Source organism: Mobula hypostoma, chromosome 3 (genome assembly GCF_963921235.1).
Source record: "Mobula hypostoma chromosome 3, sMobHyp1.1, whole genome shotgun sequence".
Lineage (NCBI taxonomy): Eukaryota > Metazoa > Chordata > Chondrichthyes > Myliobatiformes > Myliobatidae > Mobula > Mobula hypostoma.
The window spans coordinates 80,744,559-80,770,232 of record NC_086099.1 but is presented as its reverse complement, the minus strand read 5'-3'; the positions used below and the strand labels follow the sequence as shown (position 1 = coordinate 80,770,232).

At 40.5% G+C, this 25,674-nt stretch overlaps 1 protein-coding gene across 5 annotated transcripts in view; it reads right to left on the bottom strand.

Moving 5' to 3' along the window:
* LOC134344089 (protein sel-1 homolog 3-like) overlaps positions 1-25,674 on the bottom strand; it is a 129,011-nt gene that overhangs the window by 22,616 nt on the left and 80,721 nt on the right. For 4 of the 5 annotated variants that reach the window (XM_063043336.1, XM_063043332.1, XM_063043334.1 and 1 more), the window contains 7 exons: positions 18,950-19,129; positions 15,352-15,471; positions 13,281-13,421; positions 11,677-11,739; positions 10,529-10,705; positions 231-358; positions 61-144 (listed from right to left, as the gene is read on the bottom strand). In XM_063043336.1, coding sequence (XP_062899406.1) covers positions 61-144; positions 231-358; positions 10,529-10,705; positions 11,677-11,739; positions 13,281-13,421; positions 15,352-15,471; positions 18,950-19,129 — 893 coding nt within the window. The remainder of the gene's footprint in view (positions 1-60; positions 145-230; positions 359-10,528; positions 10,706-11,676; positions 11,740-13,280; positions 13,422-15,351; positions 15,472-18,949; positions 19,130-25,674) is intronic. The other variant, XM_063043337.1, reaches the window with a different exon arrangement.

The following is a 25,674-nucleotide window of genomic DNA, read 5'->3' as shown; positions in this document are numbered from 1 at the left end:
TTTGGAACTGAGAACACTGGAGTACTTCTTCAAATTTAAGGGCATAGTTCTTGATCTTACCAGGATCTCTGAAGATAAGCATCCAGAGCTTTTCTCATTTGGAAACCCAAATAGCCATTTTGCTCAGCAACGAACCTGGCCCAACTGTCAAGGGGAAAAGAAAAAGGTTGAATGTTTGTCTATAATGTAACAGTTCCTAAGAGAGAGAGAGAGTGAAATAGATAACTTACAGGACTGCCTGTCTGGGATTGTGTGGAATAGATTCAAAATTTCCTGTACTCCAAATGAAGGAGCAGCGAACTAGACTTTCAAAATGTCCACCAGATCCAGCTTCATAGTAGTGTTGAAATGCTTCAGTCTAATAAAAAATAGAACATCAATTAAGTATAATTGAATTCAACCTTATCCACATGGACAACTTGATGAGATGACGACAGGTAATATGCTTGGAATCTTTAATGGAAACCCTGAACTCACTCAGACAGGGGTTTCCCCACATTTCTGTCTAAATTATGCCATTGGAGATGTTCTCATATTATTACCACACCAAAGCCAAATAAGTCTTCAGAACTCAAATTATATTGCTACACCATATAACCATATAACAATTACAGCACGGAAACAGGCCGTCTCCGCCCTTCTAGTCCATGCCGAACGCTTACTCTCACCTAGTTCCACCGACCTGCACTCAGCCCATAGCCCTCCATTCCTTTCCCGTCCATAAAGCTATCCAATTTTACTTTAAATGACAATATCGAAGCTGCCTCTACCACTTCTGCTGGAAGCTCGTTCCACACAGCTACCACTCTCTGAGTAAAGAAGTTCCCCCTCATGTTACCCCTAAACTTTTGCCCCCTAACTCTCAACTCATGTCCTCTTGTTTGAATCTCCCCTACTCTCCATGGAAAAAGCCTATCCACGTCAACTCTATCTATCCCCCTCGTAATTTTAAATACCTCTATGAAGTCCCCCCTCAAACTTCTACACTCCAAAGAATAAAGACCCAACTTGTTCAACCTTTCTCTGTAACTTAGGTGCTGAAATCCAGGTAATGTTCTAGTAAATCTTCTCTGTACTCTCTCTATTTTGTTGACATCTTTCATATAATTCAGTGACCAGAACTGTACACAATACTCCAAATTTGGCCTCACCAATTCCTTGTACAATTTTAACATTACATCCCAACTCCTATACACAATGCTATGATTTATAAAGGCCAGCATACCAAAAGCTTTCTTTACCACCCTATCCACATGAGATTCCACCTTCAAGGAACTATGCACCATTATTCCTAGATCCCTCTGTTCTACTGCATTCATCAATGCCCTACCATTTGCCATGTATGTCCTATTTTGATTAGTTCTACCAAAATGTAGCACGTCACATTTATCAGCATTAAACTCCATCTGCCATCTTTCAGCCACTCTTCTAACTGGCCTAAACCTCTCTGCAAGCTTTGAAAATCTACTTCATTATCCACAATGCCACCTATCTTAGTATTATCTGCATACTTACTAATCCAATTTACCACCCCATCATCCAGATCATTAATGTATATGACAAACAACATTGGACCCAGTACAGATCCCCCCACTAGTCATCGGCCTCCAATCTGACAAACAGTTATCCACCATTACTCTCTGGCGTCTCCCATCCAGCCACTGCTGAATCCATTTATTACTTCAATTGAAACTAAGGATTGAACCTTCCTAACTAACCTTCCGTGTGGAACCTTGTCAAAGGCCTTACTGAGGTCCATATAGACAACATCCAACGCTTTACCCTCGTCAACTTTCCTCGTAACCTCTTCAAAAAATTCAATAAGATTTGTCAAACATGACCTTTCACGCACAAATCCATGTTGACTGTTCCTAATCAGACCCTGTCTATCCAGATGATTATACATACCATCTCTAAGAATACTTTCCATCAATTTACCCACCACTGACGTCAAACTCACAGGCCGATAATTGCTAGGTTTACTCTTAGAACCCTTTTTAAATAATGGAACAACATGAGCAATACGCCAATCCTCCAGCACCATCCCCGTTTCTAATGACATTTGAAATATTCCTGTCAGAGCCCCTGCTATTTCTACACTAATTTCCCTCAAGGTCCCAGGGAATATCCTGTCAGGACCCGTAGACTTATCCAGTTTTATATTCCTTAAAAGTGCTAGTACTTCCTCTTCTTTAATCATCATAGTTTCCATAACTTCCCTATCCGTTTCCCTTACCTTACACAATTCAATATCCTTCTCCTTAGTGAATACTGAAGAAAAGAAATTGTTCAAAATCTCCCCCCATCTCTTTTGGTTCCACACATAGCTGTCCACTCTGATTCTCTAAGGGACCAATTTTATCCCTCGCTATCCTTTTGCTATTATCGTAACTGTAGAAACCCTTTGGATTTATTTTCACCCTACTTGCCAAAGCAACCTCGTATCTTCTTTTAGCTTTTCTAATTTCTTTCTTGAGATTCTTTTTACATTCTCTATATTCCTCGAGCACCTCATTTACTCCATGCTGCCTATATTTATTGTAAATCCCTCTCTTTTTCCGAACCAAGTTTCCAATATCCCTTGAAAACCATGGCTCTCTCAAACTTTTATCCTTTCCTTTCAACCTAACAGGAACATAAAGATTCTGTACCCTCAAAATTTCACCTTTAAATGACTCCATTTCTCTATTACATCCTTCCCATAAAACAATTTGTCCCAATCCACTCCTTCTAAATCCTTTCGCATCTCCTCAAAGTTAGCCTTTCTCCAATCAAAAATCTCAACCCTGGGTCCAGACCTATCCTTCTCCATAATTATATTGAAACTAATGGCATTGTGATCACTGGACCCGAAGTGTTCCCCAGCACACACCTCTGTCACCTGACCTATCTCATTCCCTAACAGGAGATCCAACACTGCCCCTTCTCTAGTTGGTACCTCTATGTATTGCAAAAAACTATCCTGCACACATTTTACAAACTCCAAACCATCCAACCTTTTACAGTATGGACTTCCCAGTCTATGTGTGGAAAATTAAATTCTCCCACAATCACAACCTTGTGCTTACTACAAATATCTGCTATCTCCTTACAAATTTGCTCCTTCACTTCTCGCTCCCCATTAGGTGGTCTATAATACACCCCTGTAAGTGTTACTACTCCTTTCCCATTCCTCAATTCCACCCAAATAGCCTCCTTAGACAAGCCCTCTAATCTATCCTGCCACAGCGCCACTGCAATATTTTCTCTGACAAGCAATGCAACACCTCCCCCTTTTGTCCCTCCAATTCTATCACACCTGAAGCAACAAAATCCAGGAATATTTAGTTGCCAATCGCACCCCTCCTGCAACCATGTTTCACTAATAGCTACAATGTCATACTTCCAGGTAGCAATCCATGCTCTAAGCTCATCCACCTTTCTTATAATGCTCCTCGCATTAAAATAAATGCATTTAAGAAATTTTCCACCTCTTACTCTCTGTTTATCACTAACACTGCAAACAACTTTACTATTTTCTTTTTCTTCCTTCTCCTCTACATCTGTTCCTACACTCTGGTTCCCCTCCCCCCTTGTATCTAGTTTAAATTCATTGCAGCCTCTCTAGCAAACCTACCTGCAAGAATATTTGTCCCCCTCCAGTTCAGATGTAAACCGTCCCACCGGAACAGGTCCCAACTTCCCTGGAAAACTGCCCAATTATCTATAAATCTGAAGCCCTCCCTCCTGCACCATGTCTTCAGCCACATGTTGATCTGCGCTGACTTACTATTTCTAAACCCGCCTACATGTGGCATTGGTAGCTATCCTGAGATTGCTATTCTGGAGGTCCTGTCCTTCAACCTGGTGCCTAACTCCCTAAACTCACCTTTCAGGATCTCCTCACTCTTCCTAGTCACATCATTGGTCCCTACATGGACCACGACATCTGGCTGCTCACCCTCCCTCTTGAGAATACTGAGAACTCGATCCGAGATATTGCGGACCTTGGCACCAGGGAGGCAACAGACCATCCAGGATTCTCGATCTCTTCCACAGAACCTCTTATCTGCCCCTTTACTATCGAATCCCCTATCACTACTGCTCTCCTCATTGAACATATCAAGGTAACTCATATATTCTAGAATACTTACCATAAAAATATATATTTGTACAATACTTTCAAATGTACCAAAATATCCTACGGTCGCCAGCAAACAAGATTTTACAACAAACTACTGAGATAGTTGACCAACTCCTTGGTAAAAGAGGTGGGCTTTATGTTGAATTGTAAGGGGCACAGAGCAGGAAAGCAGCTGAGGGAGGGAATTTCAGAGCTAAGAACTTAGAGAGCCACTTGGATAACAACGGTGAAGGTATTAAATTCAGGAATGCACATTGGATGACTGGGCGATCTGAAAGGGTTGATGGGTAACAGGAAGTTAAAATGCCAAATCCATGGAGCCTTTTGTAAAATAAAATATATAGATGCCAAAACAGTGACACTGCCACCCCAGAAGGGAGGCAAACAGGTTAGAATGTGGGCAGCAACACTATTTTTAAGTAGTTCTGATTTATGTCAGGAGGAAAGTGAAAGATAGCATTTGAAATAGAAGACTTTGATTTGAAAATTGATTTATGTTTGGAAATTCATTTCGGATTCAAATATAACATCAAAGTTGCAAACAGTCTCAAACAGTTGGCTTAATGGGAATGAGTCAATGGTTAGGAAACAGTTTTGTACAGATTTGTACAGAAGAATAGTTTTGATATTCTCAGTACAGTGGATTCCAGTTAACTGGGACACATCGGGATCGAAACATTTTGGCTCAATATAGTGGTTGCCTCAATGAGCCAAAATTTCATGGAAATAGTTAAAAAGGTATAAAAAAGATAAACTAATTTTAACTGAGTAACAAATCATGTATTTAAGTGAAAATCAGAAGAAATTAGAACACTACAAATACCAGTGCAATACTATAAAACTGTGTATCAGTTCCTAACAGTTATTGACAAAATGCTGCCGCGTTCTTTTGACTGGCTGTAAATGATCAAAATCAGCACAGACACCTAGTGCAGATAACAGACTGTTTTCATACAATGTATCCTGCAAATCTTCATTTTCATTGTAACATTCAAGATAATTGTTGATACCTTCAAATTCTTCATAGTTCCTGAGGTGCTGAAGAAGTGAAATCATTTCAGTTTCACTCCCAGCCGTTTCTGATAGCTCCAAGCCTGAATGCTTCAAACAACAGTCAGCAAAACAGTTCCGAATGGTCTTTAGGTTCTTTCTCGCCAACTATTAGTGAAAAAAATCACTTCTTTTTGAACATAAATACACGCAACTGGTGCTATTAAAAACTGTTTGCTATTGTGTAGTGTCAAATAGCCACACGAGTGCACATGACTGACACCAGTTAGAAACTGTTTGGCAACAGTCCCCTGTCCCAATTAAGTGAGAGAGTGTCCCAAATAAACAAAAGGAATTCTGACTATTTTCTTGATTAGTTCTTGTTCTTTAAGAGATGTCCCAAATAAGTGGCTGCCCCAATTAAATTAACTGGAATCCACTGTATTTAATTAGAAGAAATTTTCCCTTATCTAGCACTGCATATTGGACAAGCATTCATAATAGTTCTGGTTTAGGATTCAAATGCTATCATATTCTCCTATAGATATTTCCATCATTGCTGCTAAAATTTGTGTGGAACAGCAAGGAAAGCTACTGCCTCACAATGCCAGAAATCCAGGTTCGGTCCTAACCTCAGCTGCTATCAGTGTGGAATTTGCAGTCTCTGTTGGACCACATGGATTTCATCTGGGTGCCCTAGTTTCCTGCCAAGTCCCAAGCTCACACAGCTTTGCAGGTTAATTGGTCTTTGTAAATTGCTCCAGCTGCGTAGGTGAATGGTAGAATTTAGAGGAGAGTTGATAGAGTCATATAGCCCCACAGCACAGAAACAGACGCTTTGTCCTATCTAGTCTGTGGCAAACTTGCCTTCTGCCTTGTCCCAATAACCTGCACCTGGACCATAACCGTGCATATCCCTCCATTCCACGTGCTTATCCAAAATTCTCCTAAATGTTGAAATCCAAACCTCATCCACCACTTCCACCAGCAAATTGTTCCATACTTGCACCACCCTCTGAATGAAGAGATTTCCCTTAAATATTTCACCTTTCACCCTTAACCCTTGACCTCCAGTTCTAGTTTCACCAAACCTCAGTGGAAAAAAGCCTGTTTGCATTTTCCCTATCTATACCCCTCATAATTTTGTATACCACTACCAGCCCTCCCCCCATCCTCCTATTCTCCAGGGAATAAAGTCCTATTAAATCTTTCCCTATCACTCAAGTCCTCAAGTCCCAGCAATATCCTTGTAAATTTCTTTCAATCTTATTGATATCTTTCCTGTAGGTAGGTGACCATAGCTGCACACGATACTCTAAATCAGGAGTCCCCAACCTTTTCTGCACTGCGGACCGGCCGACCCGGGGGGGGGCGGGGTGGTGGTAGGGTTGCCAACGAACAAGAGTAGCAGTCAAATATGTTGGGTTTACCCCGATAAAGACTACAATGACCATGAAGCCTTGCGCGGGCACTAGTGCGCATGCGTGTACGTGCCCATTTTTTCTGCAAATCGGTTTCGGTGATTCTGTGGGGGGGTGTTAATCACGAACGCAATATAGATGACAAATGGTTAATACACTCAATTTCATTTCTAAAAGGTTTATCTAACAAATTTAATATTAAACACACAGCGCAATTTTCCTCGCATGAATATAGCGATAAGTCAATTATTAGGGAAGCTTGAAGTAAGTGTTGAACGAACTTCCGGTAGAAGTGGTAGAGGCAGGTTCGGTATTATCATTTAAAGAAAAATTGGATAGGTATATAGACAGGAAAGGAATGGAGGGTTATGGGCTGAATGCAGGTCGGTGGGACTAGGTGAGAGTAGCGTTTGGCACGGACTAGAAGGGCAGAGATCGCCTGTTTCAGTGCTGTAATTGTTATATGGTTATATAAGTCAATAGCATCATAACATTTTAAGTAACGTTTGGATATTAAACACACAGCACATATTTTCCCCGTATGAACATATAAAATCATTGCAACACACCAATATCGCTGAATCAATGGGAGCCCTGGGCTTGTTTCTCTGCAACAAGGCGGTCCTATCGAAGGGTGATGGGAGACAGCATACTCGAAGGGGGTTCCTTATGTCCAGTCTATTCTGCAATTTAGTTTTCGTTGCATTCATTGCAGAGATATGTTGGAAATGGAAGCAACGTTTTCAGTGCTTTCGTGGCTATCTCAGGATATTTAGCCTTGACTTTGATCCAGAATGCCGGCAGAGATGTTATGTCAAACATGCTTTTCAGCCCGTCGTCATTTGTAAGCTCGAGGAGTTGACCTCCTTCCTGCGCTGACATGGATGACGCGTGCGGAATGACCTTGCGTGCATTCAAGCTCAACAGTGACCGTGACAGGGAATGAGGAAAGGTGCAGCTGACTCCTATTGCCAAATCATATCGTTTCCTCACGGCCCGATAGCGCATGCTTTGTGGCCCGGTACCGGTCCGTGGCATGGTGGTTGGGGACCGCAGCTCGAAATTAGGCCTCCCATATACAACTTAAATATAATATCCTAACTCCTGTACTCAATACTTTGATTTATGAAGAACAATGGCTAAATGCTTTCTTTATGACCCTTATCTACCTGTGACACCATTTTCAAGATATTGCCAGATCCCTCTCTTCTACCATATTCCTCAGTGCTCTACCATTCACTGGTTTATCCTCCCAAGGTGCAGCATCTCACATTTGTCTGCACTAAATTCTATCTGCCATTTTTCAGTCTGTTTTCCCAGCTGGCTTCTTCATCCTTCCTTGCCAGTCCTGATGAAGGGTCTTGGCCTGAAACATAGACTGTTTATTCATTTCTATAGATGCTTCCTGTCCTGCCGAGTTCCTTCAGCATTTTTTGTGTGTTGCTCTGGATTTCCATCATCTACAGAATCTCAGCTGTTTGACATCGACTATCCTCCGGTCCTCTGGCACCTTACTTGTGGCTAAGCACGTTTTAAATACAGTACTTCAGCCAGGGCTCCTGCTATTTTTGCACTAGTCTCCCATAAAATCCAAGGGGACACCTTGTCAGACCCTGGGGATTTATTGATCCTAATTTGCCTCAAGATGGTAAGAACTTTCTCTTCTGTAATCTGTATATATTTTATGACCTCACTGCTGTTTTGCCTCAGTTCTACATTGATTCTGTGTCCATCTTCCTAGTAAATACAGATTCAAAAAATCCATTTTACATCTCCCTCATCTCTTTCGACTCCACACATATATGACCACGCTGATTCACAAGTGGACCAATTTTGCCCCTTGCTATCCCTTCATACTTAAACCCTTGGGATTCTATTTCATCTTATTTTAGCTCTCTTGATTTCCTTTTTAATTGTTCTCCTGTATTTCTTATACTCAACAAGCACCTCATTTGTTCTTTGCTGCCTATACCTGTTATACGCCTCCTTTTTCTTCTTTATCAGGTCCTTAATATTTCTCGAAAACCAAAGCTTCCTGAACCGAATAGCCTCTCCTTTTATTCCAACAGAAACATACAAACTCTTTACTCTCAAAATCTCACCTTTGCAAGCTTCCCATTTACCACACATCCCTTTGTCAGACAACCTGTCCCAATCCACACATGACAGATACTTTCTCATGCCATCAGAATTGCTCTTTCTTAATTTAAGATCAGAATCCAAGGCCCAGTTCTATCCTTCTCCATAATTATCTTGAAACTAATGGGATCATGATCACTAGATCCAGAATGTTCCTCAGCACATACTTCTGTTGCCTGTTCTGTCTTGTTTCCTAATAAGAGATTGAGTATCACACTTTCTCTAGTTGGACCCCTATATATTGATTAACCAAACTTTGCTGAACACATTTGACAAACCCTATCACATCTAGTCTTTTTTAAAGTATGGGAGTCATGTGTGAAAGTTAAAATCACCTACTATCACAATATAATTTTTCTTGCAACTGTCTGCTATCTCTCTACAACTTTTCTCCTCTAAATCCCTCTGACTATTGGATGTCCTATAATATTAACCCATTAACACGGCCATCCCTTTGTTACTCCTCAATTCCACTCATCTAGTCTCAGTAGACAAGCTCTCCAGTCAGTCATGTCTGAGCACTGCTGTGACATTTTCCTGACTAGGAAAGCCACCTCACCCCTTTAATAATCCCCCAATCATGTCTAAAACAACGGAGACCTGGAACTTTGAGCTGCACCAAGTCTCATTAATGTCATAATTCCACGTGCTGATCCATGCTCTAAGCTCATCCACAATACTTCTTGCACTGCAATAGATGCAACTCAGAACATTATTCCCATCAAGCTCAACCTTTTGTTTCCTGTCTTTTTATGTAGGCTGAACATCATCTTTTCCCACAAACCCATCAAAAATGTGGGGGGGCGGGGAATGTAACTGCCCTGGCACTCTGGTTCCCAGCCCCCTGCAATGAAAATATAGGGAAAATAAAAAGTGGGACTAATGTAGGATTGGTGTAACCATTGACTTGGTGAGCAGAAGGGTCTGTTTCAGTGCTGTATTTATTATGACTGTAAACTGGCTGAAAATCAGTGCAATTCATCAGATTTCCATTGACGTCAATGGAACGGCGATAAGCTCAGCAGGATCCTGACATGCTGGATTTTAGCCTTACATTAATATTTCTTCTATATCTGAGCAAGTACATCAAGGCATAGAAGAAATTATTCCCTAGAATATGGGCCTTTGGGGATCTGTTAGTAATCTGTTGTATATTACTGCTAACATTGAGGCAAAATGCTTTCTGTCAAGAGTTGAAATTCTTTGGAGCTCTCTTCCTCAAAGAGTCTTTCCTTATTCTTAAATAAAGGAATATACCGTGGGTTTTTGATAACTAAGGGGTGAAATTGGTGAAAGGTTACCTGTGGATAGACAGGTATGGGAGGTTAAGGTTACAATCAGACCAGTCATAATTTTATTGAAAAGTAGAGCAAGCTTCAGGGACCAACTAGACTATTCCTACTCCTTATTTGTATGCTTGTTTATGGATTTGTTCAGGTATAACTGATATTCCCAATACCCCCTCACTGATGGAGGAGGCACGGTCCCCACAAAATTAGGATTAGGTGAGGGTTTATTACACTGAGTGGCCAGTAGTGGTGCTGTTGGGTGCAAAATTTAATATCAAGACAAAATTGCGAAGTGGATTAAAAATCCACTTAACAACAGGAATCATAGAACGACAGAGCATGACTGGCAAAGTTAAAAATTGCTCTGCTATTGCACACCGAGTTTCCTGTAGTGAATAGCTTGCTTCACTTTGTACGGAAATGTGAAGTATATGCAAGACAGATCAAAATGTTAATTCTATTGCGATGAAAAAGTTAATAAAGAATGCAAGTTTACAAAAACGAAACCTAATATAATTTTTGATGATAAATAAATGATCAGTGTTCAGAATTCTGTATATATTTACCACATTTTTGATGGGTTTGCCAGGATATTTTCCAGTCTCATAAAGCACTCCAAGGTTGTGAATTGCATCGAGATTGCCCATTTTTTTTGCTTTTTCCCAATAAGCTGCTGCTTTCACAAAATCCTTTTCATAGGTTTCATAATACCATCCCAAACCATTAAGTGCTTCATGGGATCCCTGTTTTAAAAATAAATTAACTTAGTACTTGCAGTTATAAAACTGTATTTTCTGATAGTTTCCATACGAATGGGCTTGGAACACATTCTGTTACTGATCAAAGCACAGCTTCAATAGCTTAGATGAAAGTCCTTGCTTTTCCATGTCCACTAAGAGAACTAAATTAGCTAGTCCGGGAGCAATTTATCAGAATTAAAGACATAAACACAAGAAAGATGTGAAAGATATAATTGGTTTGCTTACTTTAACAGATCATGGAAACAGCCAGTATCAAATCAGTAAAAAGCACATAGCTGGAAAAAGAGAAGTCTAAGGGAAGTTTCGATAAGAATCTCCAAAAATATAAAAAGGACCAGTTGCAAAGAACTATATTTGTAACTTAGTGTAGAACAAGGAGACATAAATACTGTATAATACCTGAGAGAAATGGGATAAGGTTAAGAGGACCAGGCGTCCTGGAAAGAAGAGTAGTCAGTGCACAAGGGTGCATGCATAAAGGTGACATATACCATGGCAGGCTCGCAGGAGACCCGTGTTGGGTGAGGAGAGGAGTAATGCGCCTCATGTTTCTCAGGAAATGTATAATCCATGCAGATATCCTACTGTGTTGGTAGATGTGGATAAAACAAACACATATGAAGGAGGTTGATGTATTCATGAAATGGCCTACTCCTGCACCTATTTTCTATGTTTCTATGTTTCTATGAAAGGAATATGAATTGGAACACAGGAATAGGCTGGAGAAACTTGTATGACATGTAAATGTTGGCAGAGGCCATGTGGACTTTTCTGTGCTTTTTATGCTGCCGCATGTCATATACCATAGAATGATTTTCAATGTTTGTGGTATAAGGTCTGCAGGATGAACACTGGGAAGGCTTGACTACTGCTTAATTCTCAACATTAAACTCACATAAATAAAGAGAAATGAAAGCTAACCACTTGCACAGTTACTTTATATGAATATTTACCTTGGAGGCTGCTTCATTCATAAATCTTAAACCCAACCTTATATTCTTTTTCACACCTTGGCCCTAAAAAGTGTTAAAACATTGCAGAATTAATGTAAACATTTGTACTTCAGGATCAATCCATTATTCCACACTTCCTGCACACCATCACCCATTCATTGATATAAAGTATTGTACTGTCGTCCCATCTCTTTCCAGTGAAGTGTTTCAAAGGTACAGATATATAAAGAGGAACATTTTCAAATCAATTCCAGTTGCTGAAGATTATCTATGAGTAAACATAAGGAACCACAATTCTATTTCTGCTCTTCCTTCTCCAGCAAGGAGTGGTGATTATGAATGGTTTATTTTGAAACAGCAATCATTTTATAGTAATTTATAATCACGTTTATATGAAAATAATGATAAAACATAATTGGCATAATACAAAAATGGAGATGGTAGTGAATATTGCAATTAAAATGAGCAATTCTTCCAAAAAATGGCTAAAATTCTCCAAAACTAAGATCTGAAACAGCACTGTGGAATGCAATGAACAGTTGTTTATTTAACACTCTGGGGATCATTTATGGTTATCCCTGGCATTTTCTGCTTATTACGTCATTACATATGGATAAGCTGCAAAGATAGAATTAACAGAGTCCAAATATTCATTCTTTTTGTGATCATTCTGCAGCAAAGGCACACATCGTAATTATTTATAACTGACATATTTTTGCCAAGACTTTGCTTGCCACATGCAGTGAGATTAGTGGGGAGTATTTTTGAATGAGACAATTCTTTACAGGCATTCTCTCAGGATTGAGGGGACTTGCTGCTGCTCAATGTTTCTGAGTTCAGAGGTGACTGATGGGACCAATGTGGGAACATGAGGTATACAGGGAGAGGTGGATGGGTGGTTTGTGAAAAGGTGACCTGTGTGGACTTAATACTCTGTGTCATCACGAGTGCTCCCTATCCACTTGGAGTAGCCATGTGCCAGTGTTTCTCAGGAGTTACTGAGAATGAAGGATTTTTTAGAGAAAGATTTGATTACATAGAAACATAGAAAATAGGTGCAGGAGTAGGCCATTCGGCCATTCAAGCCTGCACCACCATTCAATATGATCATGGCTGATCATCCAACTCAGAACCCTGTACCTGCCTTCTCTCCATACCCCCTGATCCCTTTAGCCACAAGGGCCATACCTAACTCCCTCTTAAATATAGCCAATGAACTGGCCTCAACTGTTTATCCTTGAATATTTTGTTTAGTACATCTCAAAATCTCTTCTCACGACAATACTTGAGGAAAAAGGGTGCCTGTTTTGAGAGTCTGGTATTGGGCATGTCAATGGCATGGCCTGCCCAAAGAACAAACTGAGTACAACCTGGGTTTCAATACAGGGGATATTTGCCCAAGAGAGAACATTGATGTTGGTTCGTTTATACTTCTCGTGAACTGATATGCAAATCAAGTGTTAAATAGGGACTGTATTTACACCAATACATTAGCCTACTATCTAATCAAGCAGAGGTCTATGATGCTTAACTCTGATGTAAATAAAAGAGCAACTAAATCCAATGTACCTGAATAATTATATTCAGAAGTATGTACCACTTACCTTAATAAGAAAAAGTCCATACTCATACAATGATATTGGATCTTTTGACTCCATTGCACTTCTGGAATACCACTTTAACGCAGCTTGCACATCACGTGTTATACCCTGTTGGCCCCAGTAAAGCATTCTTGCAAGTTTTTGCTGTAAAAGAACATTTTATTTACGTTGATTGACTAAGTCAGATTGTATCTTCAATTACTTTCCAATGTTTATTAAATTATAGTTAATATTTCACCAATTCTATTCACTTATTAAAAGGGAGATGTTATTATTGTGGCTGGGCATCCTTAAAACTCAGATTTAATTCCTATACTTAATACAGTTTTAATACTTAATTCAGATGGAATACAGTTATTTGCAATACTTTGGAAAATATTCCACTATTACTGATAATTCCTCCTCCTTCATCTTCATCATTAACATCTTTACACAGTGACTTTAGAATACAAAAAAATCAATAGTTTTGGTGGTGATTTTCTGAGAAATGTACGAAATGTCAGACAAAGTTGGGTTTCTAAAGACATGAACTAGGTTTTAAGGAGGGAATTCCATAGATAATTGTATAGAAGTGAAAGGAATCCATGCCTTAAGATTTGCTTACTAGAAAGTGGAGTAAGATGAATTACCATCAGCTTTTGAATAAGAGTGAAGTGCAGAAAGAGGGTGTGATCACCATGTCATTGGCTGAAGAGAACTTGGTCATATATTAATTACATGGTAGAGAGATTTGATCTTATACTTTATGTTGCCATAGCTACTGTTTAATGCAATCTTGATATAATCAACTACAATGAAATTCTGGGCCAAGTCTTGTTTCCTAGTGACTCGGGGAAAAACAAACTGAGGTACTGATTTTTGGATTCACAGCTCTAACTGATGGAATTAGTGGTAAAGGACAAATATTGGTAAGCGTATCCCCTACCAATGCATGAAACTGTTAATTCAGAGGAGAGGAAAATAGACAGTTGAGATATTTACTTGTAAACTGGGAACAACAAGTAAATTAAATGTTATAACAATGGGTTTGCGAGATGCTAAGATCACAAGAAGGGCAGTGGAGTAGTGTTTTGGGAGAGATTGGGAAAGGGGTGGCAAATTATAAGACCATAAGACCATAAGACAAAGGAGCAGAAGTCGGCCATTCAGCCCATCGAGTCTGCTCCACCATTTTATCATGAGCTGATCCATTCTCCCATTTAGTCCCACTCCCCCACCTTCTCACCATAACCTTTGATGCCCTGGCTACTCAGATACCTATCAATCTCTGCCTTAAATACACCCAATGACTTGGCCTCCACTGCTGCCCGTGGCAACAAATTCCATAGATTCACCACCCTCTGACTAAAAAATTTCTTCGCATTTCTGTTCTGAATGGACCCCCTTCAATCCTTAAGTCATGCCATCTCGTACTAGACTCCCCCATCATGGGAAACAACTTTGCCACATCCACTCTGTCCATGCCTTTCAACATTCGAAATGTCTGATTTATCTGATAGGCAATACAAAGGAAATGGTGTGAAGAATCAAATGATTAAAAAAAATCAAAAAAATGAATTTGGGTCCAGATTAGTGAACACAAATGGATACTTCGTAAATTGTGGTTAGCTAAGGAGAAATACTTCCACTGTATTATTTACTCATGGCTCTAGATCTAATGACTTAATAATGAGAAAAATTAATATCAATTATTAATAAGTTATCTCACATTACCAATTAATAGATCCAAAACTATTTTCTAAGTAACCTATATTATAAGTACAGTTAATAGGAAATAATCTCAAAATGTTCAGCAAATGCCTGGCTGCCAATAGTCTGCATTCATAAGTTCTTAATGAATATAAATAGGATTCTTATGTTTCATGATGATCTTATCACAATAGTTTTAGTAAATCCTCACAACCATTCCTTTAACCAATTGTCTGATTATTTTTGGCAAGGCGTCATTTTCTATCGGCTAGGTTTATCCAAAGTAGAACTCTTTTACGTTTCCTCCTCTTCCTCCCCACCCAAGGCCCATCCCTTCAATGGCAACCAGATTAATTAAAATCTCACCAATATGTGCAACATATACCTGAGCAAATGCATCTCCACGCTCTGCCTGGTATCTAAGCCATATAAAGAGGTCATGGTTTTCTTTAGTTTGACGCTGCAAAACTGAATCATCCATTAACCTTATTGGTTCAACAAAGGCCTGAAAAGTCAAAACATTATTGCAAAATTATTTTAAATAGTCATGTTAAAGATGTTGTAAAGATATACACCTAAAAATACAGTCCTGCATTGAAGATGTATTTCAATATACATATCTAAAAGCCCTTGTTCCCAGAGGAGAATATTACTCTGGTCATTCCCAGATTGAACAGTGTTACCATTATCATAAATCATTGAACTTGACTTCTGGGTCAGTTGCTCATGGTTTGACACCTTTCGCTGTGTAACATTCCTTTTGGACACTGTCTGAGAAAGGAGATCATGTTGCTTTTACCACTGAGAAACCTCTGGATATCAATTTACTATTTCTGTTTACATTCTGAAGGGCAAGTTGGTTGGTCCTAAATGAGGTATCACTGGCATCTTGGGCTGCAAGTCATTAAGCATGTCAAAACCTAGCGTTAACACTTGCTGTTAAGACTTCAGACAGGAATACATGCGCTGGCCCATGGTTCCAGAGAGAAAGGGTGGCTATCAACCAGATACAAGCAGAATCATTGACAGACGGAGAAAAACACAGAACCAATTGTAGGTTGAAAACTACAATATAGAAATACTAAAAGAAAATTGCATAGTGACTCCAACCAATCGATGAATAATTCTAGTACTAAATATACAATTGAAGTCAGAAGTTTACATAAAACTTAGCCAAATACATTTAAACTCAGTTTTTCACAATTCCTGACATTTAATGCTAGAAAACATTCCCTGTCTTAGGTCAGTTAGGATCACTATTTTAAGAATGTGAAATGTCAGAATAATAGTAGAGAGAATGATTTATTTCAGCTTTTATTTCTTCATCACATTCCCAGTGGGTTAGAAGTTTACATGCACTTTGTCAGTACTTGGTAGCATTGCCTTTAAATTGTTCAACTTGGGTCTAACGTTTTGGTAGCCTTCCACAAACTTCTCAAAATAAGTTGCTGGAATTTTGTTCCATTCCTCCAGACAGAACTGATGTAACTGAGTCAGGTTTGTAGGCCTCCTTGCTTGCACACGCTTTTTCAGGTCTACCCACAAATTTTCTATCGGATTGAGGTCAGGGCTTTGTGATGGTCACTCCAATACCTTGACTTTGTTGTCTTTAAGCAATTTTGCCACAACTTTGGAAGTATGTTTGGGGTCATTGTCCATTTGGAAGACCCATTTGCGACCAAGCTTTAACTTCCTGGCTGATGTCTTGAGATGTTGCTTCAATATATCCACATAGTTTTCCTTCCTCATGATGCCATCTATTTGGTGAAGTGCACCAGTCCCTCCTGCAGCAAAGCACCCCCACAAAATGATGCTGCCACCCCCATGCTTCACCGTTAGGATGGTGTTCTTCGGCTTGCAAGCCTCACTCTTTTTCTTCCAAACATAATGATGGTCATTATGGCCAAACAGTTCAATTTTTGTTTCATCAGACTAGAGGACATTTCTCCAAAAAGTAAGATCTTTGTCCCCATGTGCACTTGAAAATCGTAGTCTGGCTTTTTTATGGCAGTTTTGGAGCAGTGGCTTCTTCCTTGCTGAGCAGTCTTTCAGGTTATGTCGATATAGGACTCGTTTTACTGTGGATATAGATACTTGTCTACCTGTTTCCTCCAGCATCTTCACAAGGTCCTTTGCTGTTGTTCTGGGATTGATTTTCACTTTTCGCACCAAAGTACGTTCATCTCTAGGAGACAGATGCGTCTCCTTCCTGAGCGGTATGACAGCTGCATGGTCCAATGGTGTTTATACTTGCATACTATTGTTTGTACAGATGAACGTGGTACCTTCAGGTGTTTGGAAATTGCTCCCAAGGATGAACCAGACTTGTGGAGCTCCACATTTTTTTTCTGAGGTCTTGGATGATTTCTTTTGATTTTGTTTGATATAGTCAATTAAAAGTGAAATAATCTGTCTGTTAACAATTGTTGGAAAAATTACTCGTGTCATGCACAAAGTAGGTGTCCTCAACGTCTTGCTTAAACTATAGTTTGCTAATATGAAATCTGTGGAGTGGTTAAACAATGAGTTTTAATGACTTCAACCTAAGTGTATGTAAACTTCTGACTTCAACTGTAGATTGAGCAATGGGGGATAATTTTGCACACCAGCTGAGCCATATGGGAAGAATGATCCTGGTCTCAGGGGAAGAGGGGTGTGAAAGGGTGGTGGTCATTGCAAGTGCTGATAACATTGTCTGTGGCTAAAACTCCCCCGGTGGTTCAGGCTCATTATTTGAAATGTCTGCACCTTGAATGAATTAATAGGGTAGTGTAGCATAGCATAGCAGTTAAGTTCCTAAGTAGCAACCCAGAGGTCTGGACCATGAGCTCAAAATCAATTATGATAGTTGAGACTGAAATATGAAGTTAGTATTACTGAACTTTCAGATTGTTGCAAAACCAAATGTAGTTCACTAGGGGCAATATGTGACTTCACACAGAAACGTGGTGACTCGTGAAATGCCTTAACAAGCCTTTCAGTTGGAAGGCAAGTAATGTCCCATGAACCAATAGGTTTGGAATTTAAATGAAGAGAGACTTTCCATGACTAATTGGAGATATGCACGGATGATACAACTTCAATAACACAGGTTGCGATCACCAATGAAATGAAATGTACAAGGAGTTCCATTCACCTCTGACTCTCAGTCTTTATATGGAGAGGACAGACAGGTGTCAGAAAGATATGCAGAGGAAAGGTTGTATATGACAAGACCCGCCCAATGGATCCAGCTGTTTTTGAGGGATGAAATGAAGAGAGACACAATGGTAGGGATGAGATAGTGAAAGAAAAGGTTGAGGCTGTCCGTTAATCGGGGTCGACCAAGGATGTTGCGCCCCAGGTGTTGATGTGATACGCAAGCCAGGGCACTATGATATAGAGGGCATGCTGTTACCCATGCAGCAGGTGCCCCCTCGCCATACAGCTGATGAATCCAAAAGAAGAGCAGAGTCTGGCACCAGCGGTGTTGCAGAAGGTGCCAGTCAACATTGAACTCAACGTAGGACTGCCTTAGGGATACAATCTCTGGATTTTTCCTCGGGGTTTACTCCCGAAGCCCTCCCCATGAGTGGTAAAGCTGCAAGGCAGTGGAGGTTTGAGATCAGAGTTTTCCTCTGCTCGATGAGCTGCCAAGCATGGCTGATGAGCCCCATCTGCCTAAAGCAACTGGTTTTTAATTGCCAGTAAAGCACATTTGCCCCTTCTCCAGTCAGTAGAAATGGTTCTGCCAAGCTTAGTAGCTAAGCCACACGTGAAGGCCAGGTGCTGAACTTGGTTGTCAAAGACTATTTGAGATGCACGCCATTGGGAGCATTTAGTAGGTAGTGGGAGCTTGTCTCCACCACCATTCCAAGCTAAAACAACCCTAAGAAACCAAAAAAAAAAGAGGATAAAGATGCCAGCAAATATATACACTAATATACCCAGGAACAATAACAGATATTCTCATTATTTAGAAAATGCCGTAAAATAACACTCGCCTGTTCTCCATCAAATACGTGCCGATCTTTAACAGTACGTTGGGCAATGTTTAAGTAGTAACCATATGATGCATCATAATCCCAGGAGTAACCATCGATACCCTGATTATGCTTGTATCCAAGGTGCATTAATGCAAGTCTGTCATTTCCTTGTGCAGCAACCAGACTATACAGCATGCCCTGATGAAATATCAATGGGTTGCTACTTTAATTACCGCATGCAACAATTATCTATCATGATTGTACTCTTTGGTTGTATTATCAATGAAGGCCCAGTGTGTTTATAGAGAAAGAAAAGAATTAGTGAACTTTTCTCTAATGTTTGCCAGTCAAAATTCATCTACAAATGATCAGATTTGGTTTGATAGACACAAGATTAAATAAGTGTAAATGGTATGTAATTTAAAACATAATCATAAATTAAGATATTGCCAAGTAACAAAGGTAACCTATGTAACATACATAGAACTTCTCCCTCACTTCATGGCAAAGAGAATTTATAGAACAACCAGCTGAATTCATTCAGTTTACTCATTCAAAGCAACTTAAAACTTTGCAATAAAGCAAAATTTTAAAAAAATACTTTTTTGTTTGAATGAATAGTCTATTTGAGCCAAACAAATTAACTCTTATTTCTACCATGAATTTCTCTCAGGGTGAGGTTCCAACAACTTCTGCTTGGCCCACTGTGGTTACATGTTTTCTCTCCAGCTCTTTATAGCCAGATTAACAAAACCCTCAGCTCCAGAACCAGCAATTTCCATCATGATAATGTTCAATGAGAAATTGGTAAAATGGTTTATTATTGTCACATGTACCAAGACTGTTTTGTAAGCCACCTATGCAGATCCTTTCATCACACCAGTACATGCAGGTAGTTCAAAGGGGAAAAAAAAACAATTATATTATGCAGAATAAAGTGTTACAGATAGAGAGGAAGTGCAGTGCTGTCAGATAATAAGGTGCAAGGCCAATACAAGGTTAACTGTGAAGTTGAGAGCTCACTTTGTCATACAAAAGGTCCATTCAACAGCCCCACACAAGAGAGTTTTTGAGAAAATGCTGATCGCAAACACCTTCAGCAAAAAAAAAATGAAAACTGCAGACACTCGAAATATGAAAGAACAGAAAATGTTGTAAACACACAGCTGGGCAGGCAGTATCTATGGAAGAAGAAACATTTAACATTTCAGGTCTAGAACCCTGAATGGAAAAATAGAGTTCTCAATAGAAGAGGAATATGTAGAACAAAGCAAAAATCTTTGGTGAGATGGGTTCAAATAGGTTAATGGGGGCAGTTATCAGCAAATCTAGCTTCTTTATCCCTTTGCTTTGCACATTTCTCCTTCTTCTCTCCTACTGAACACAAAATTGTTTTTCATCCCCCGTTCTAATGAAGGCTACTAGTCCTGAAACATGAGCTGTTTCACATCTCCATCCACAGATGCTGACCAACGTGCAGAGAGAAAGAGTCATAGAGAAGGACAGCATAGAAGCAGGGCCTTCAGCCCATCTAGTCCGTGCCAAAATCTTTTAAACTGCCTAGTCCCATCGACCTGCATTCCCATAGCCCTCCATACCCCTACCATCCATGTACCTATCCAAACTTCTCTTAAATCTTGAAACTTGCTCACATGCATCACTTGTGCTAGCTGGTTATTCCACACACTCATGACCCTCTGAGTGAAGAAGCTTCCTTTCATGTTTCCCTTAAACTTTTCTCCTTTCACCCTTAGCCCATGATCTCTGGTTGTAGTCCTACCTAAACCTCAGTGGAAAAAGCCTACTTGCATTTACCCGATCTATAGCCCTCATCATTTTGTATACCTCTATCAAATCTCCTCTCAATCGTCTAAGCTCTAAGGCATACAGTCCTAACCTTATAACTCAGGTCCCTCAGACCCAGCAACAACCTTGTAAATTTACTCTGTACCTTTCAACTTTATTTACATCTTTCCTGTAGGTAGCTGACCAAAACTGCAGCTATAGTACAAATTAGGCCTCACAAACATTTTAAACAATTTCAACATAACATTCCATTTCCTGTACTCAATACTTTGATTTAAGAAGCCCAATGAGCCAAAAGCTTTCTTTATAACCCTATATACCCATGAGACCACTTTCAATGAATTATGAAACCTGTATTTCCAAATCCCTTTGCTCTATCACACACCTCAGTGCCCTACAGTTCACTGTGTAAGACCTACCCCGGTTGGTACTACCGAAGTGCAACACCCCGCACTTTTCTGCATTAAATACCATCTGCCATTTTCAGCCTATTTTTCCAGCTGGTCCAGATACCTCTGCAAGCCATGATAACCTTCCTCACTGTTCACTACACCCCCAATCTTGGTGACATCCACAAATTTACTCATCCAGTTAAGGGTGAAAGGTGAAAAATTCAAGGGAAAACGTGACAGGAAACTTCTTCGCTCACGGGGTTGTGAGAGTGTGGAATGAGCTGCCAGCACAAATGGTGCATGCGAGCTCAATTTCATTGCTTAAGCAAAGTTTGGATAGGTATGTGGGTGGTAGAGGTATGGAGGGCTATGGTCCCGGTACAGATCATCCTGTCATTGATATGGATGACAAACAACAACGGAGCCAGCAGTGATCCCTGCTGCACATCTCTAGTCACAGGTCTCTGGTCAGAGAAGCAACCATCTACTACCACTCTCTGGCTTCTCCCACAAAGCCAATGTCTCATCCAATTTACTACCTCACATTGAATGCTGAGTGACTGAGCCTTTTTTACCAACCTCCCATGCAGAACCTTGTCAAATGCCTTGCTAAAGTCCATATAGACAACAGCCACTGCCTCGTCTTCATCCACTTTCCTGGTAACTTCCTCGAAAAACTCTATAAGATTGGTTAGACATGATCTACCACACATGAAGCCATGCTGACTATCCTTAATCAGTCCATGTCTATCCAAATACTTATATATATCCAGTCCCTTAGTGTTCCTTCCTATAACTTTTGCATCACTGATGTCAGACTCACTGGCCTATAACTTCCTGATTTTTTGCTTACAGCCTTTCTTAAACAGCGGAACAACATTGGTTGTCCTCCAAACTTCTGGTCACTAAGGATGATTTAAATATCTCTGCCAGGGCCCCAGTATTTTCTGCATTTGCCTCCCATAGGGTCCGAGGAAACACCTCAGGGATCACTTTGTCAGACCCTGGGGATTTATCCACCCTGATTTGCATCAGGACAGCAAACACCTCCTTCTCTGTAATTGGTATAGGATCCATGAAGTTGATGCCTCCGGATCATTTGGGGGGGGCGGGGGGAGGTTGATAAACAGGACATACAGGGAGGTCGTTACACTCAAGGTGCAGGACACAGGTATATGGGTGACCTTCTTGAGGGGGAAAAGGGATAAGTAGCCAGTGCCGAGTCCCCTTGTGGACGTTCCTCTCAACAACAGGTATACCACCTTGGATACTATTGGGGTGGGGGGTGGGTGAGCTGTAGTGATAGGGGATTTGTTGGTAAAGGGAACAGAAAGGACATTCTGTGGACAAGAACGAGATTCTCAAATGGTATGTTGCTTTCTGCATGCCAGGGTCAGGGAATCTCAGATTGAGTCCACAAGATTTTTAGTGGGAGAGGTGAGCAGCCAGAGGTCACAGTCCATGTTGTTACTAATGTCATGGGTAGGAGGAGTGACAAGGTCCTGCAAGGTGAGTTCAGGGAGTTAGATGCTAAGTTAAAGGACAGGACCTCCAGGATTGTGATGTCAGGTTTGCTGCCCGCGCCACATACGTAGGAAGACCATACGGTTTAACACATGGCTAAGGAGGTGGTGCAAGAGGGAGAGCTTTAAATTTTTGGATCATTGGACTCCCTTCCAGGGAAGGTGGGACCTGTACAGAAGGGACAGTTTGCACCTGAACTGGAAGGGGACTAATATTCTAATGGGAAGGCTTGCTAGTGCTGTATGTTGGGGAAGGGGTGGTTTAAACAGGAGCTGCAGGGCGTGGGAACCTGAGCACTAGAAAAAATGATGGAGTAGTTGTGGAGAAAGATGTTGTTAGGCCTGCATACCAAGTCAGGAATGAAAGGTTGATCATGGCAGAACTAATCTGCCATGATCTGCCATAATTCTGAACAGCATATATTTCAAGGCAAGGAGTGTAGTAGGAAAGACAGATGAGCTTGGGACGTGGAACAGTGTGTGAAATTTTGGCATTGCAGCCATTAATGAGACTTGGTCGCAGAAGCGGCAGGACTAGGAGCTCAATGTTCCGGGGTTCCGTTGTTTTATACGTGATAGAGAGGGAGAGATTAAAGGAGGAGGAGTTACTAGTCAGGAAAAGTATCACAGCAGTGCTTAGTCAGGACAGGCTAGACAGCTCGTCTAGTGATGCTTTATGGGTAGAACTGAGAAATAAGAAGGGTAAGACCACGTTAGTGGAGCTATATTATAAACCACCCAATGTTCCATGGGATTTAGAAGAGCAAATTTATAGAGATTGCAGATTGTTCCAAGAAACACAAGTTGCAGTTGATTTTAACTTTCCACATATTGAGTGGGACTCCCACACTGTAAAAAGGCTGGATGGGAAAGAATTTATCAAGTGTGTTCAGGAAAGCTTCCTTAATTGGTACATAAAAGTCCCAACTAGAGAGAGTGTGATACTAGATCTCATATTAGGGAATGAGGTAGGGCAGGTGACAGAAGTTTGTGTTGGGAAAACTTTGCATCTAGTGATTATAATGCCATTAGTTTCAAGGTAATTATGGAAAAGGATAGATCTGGTCCTTGGGTTGAGACTCTGAATTGGATTAAGGCCAATTTTGATGGTATCAGAAAGAATCTGGCAAGTGTGGATTGGGATAGGTTGTTTTCTGGCAATGATGTACTTGGTAAATTAAATTTTGAGAGTACAGAAATTTTATAAGTTCCTGTTAGAATAAAAGACAAGGAGAACAGGTTTAGGGAACCTTGGTTTTTGAGAGATATTGAGGCCTTGGTTAAGAAAAGAGAGGGTGTATAGCAGGTAGGAACAAAAGAGGTACCTGAGAAGCATATGAAATGCAAGAAGGCACTTAAGAAGAAAATCAGGAGAGCTAGAAGAAGGCATGAGGTTGCTGTAGCAGACAAGGTGAAGGAGAATCCCAAGGACTTCTACAGATATATTAAGAGCAAAAAGATAGCAGGGGACCAAATTGGACTCTGGAAGATCAGAGAAATAATCTATGTGTGGATCCAAAAGAGCTGGGGGAGATCTGAAATGGATTTTTTGCATCTGTATTTACTTGGGAAATGGTCTTTCGAAGTGAAGCAAAACAGCAGCAAGGTCATGGACCCTATACAGATTACAGAAGAGGAGGTGTTTGCTGTCTTGAGGCGAATTAGAGTGGATAAATCGCCAGGGTCTGACAAAGTGATCCCTGAACTCTATGGGAGGGCAGTGCAGAAATTTCAGGGGCCCTAGCATGGTTATTTAAAACATCTTAGCCACAGGTGAGGTGGCAGAGGATTGGAGGATAGCTAATGCAATTCTGTCGTTTAAGAAAGACTCTAAGTAGAGGGAAAGTTATTGAAAGGTATTGTAAGGGACTGAATATAAAGTATTTGGATAGACTGGGACTGATTAGGGATAGTCAATGTGGCTTTGTGCATGGTAGGTCGCATCTAACCAATCTTATAGAATTTTTAGAAGAAGCTACCAGGAAAGTTGATGAAGGCAAGGTAGTGGATGCTTTCTGCATGGATGTTAGCAAGGTCTTTGACAAGGTCCTGCATGGGAAGTTGGTCGAGAAGGTTCAGTCATTCGGCATTCAAGATGAGGGAGTAAATTGGATTAGAGATTGACTTTGTCGGAGAAGCCAGGGAGTGGTAGTAAATGGTTGCCACTCTGACTGGAGGCCTATGACTATTGGTGCGGTACAGGAATCAGTGCTGGGTCCATTGTTACCAACAATCTGGACAATAATGTGGTTAACTGGATCAGTAAATTTGCAGATGACGCCAAGATTGTAGTGGACAGCGAGGAAGACTATCAAAGCTTGCAGTAGGATCTGAACCAGCTGGAAAAATGGGCTGAAAAATGGCAGATGGAATTTAATTCAGACAAGTGTGAGATGTTGCACTTTGGGAGGACCAACCAGAGTAAGTCTTACATGGTAAGCAGTAGGGCACTGAGGAGTGTGATTGAACAGAGGGATGTTGGTGAGGCCTAATCTAGAGTATTCCGTCCAGGTTAGGTCACCTACCTACAGGAAAAATATGAATAAGATTGAAAGAGTGCAGAAAAAATTTACAAGGATGTTGCCAGGACTTGGATAAATTGTATAGGTTAGAACTTTATTCCCTAGAACATAGAAGATTGAGAGGATATTTGATAGAGGTATACAAAATTATGAGGAGTATAGATAGGGTAAATGGAAGCAAGTTTTTTCCACGGAGGTTGGGTGAGACCTCAACTAGAGGTCATAGGTTAAGGATGAAAAGTGAAACACTTAAGCGGACCATGGGGGGAGCTTTACTCAGAGAGTAATGAGAGTGTGGTACGAGCTGTCAACACAAGCAGTGGGTGCGGGTTTGGTTTCAACATTTAAGAGAAATTCAGATAGGTACATGGAGGGGGGGGGCAGTTTAGGGGGTATGGTCTGGGTGCAGGTTTTTGGGACTAGACAGACTAATGGTTCAACACAGACAAATGGGCCGAAGGGCCTGTTTCTGTGCTGTAGCCTTCTATAACTCTAACATC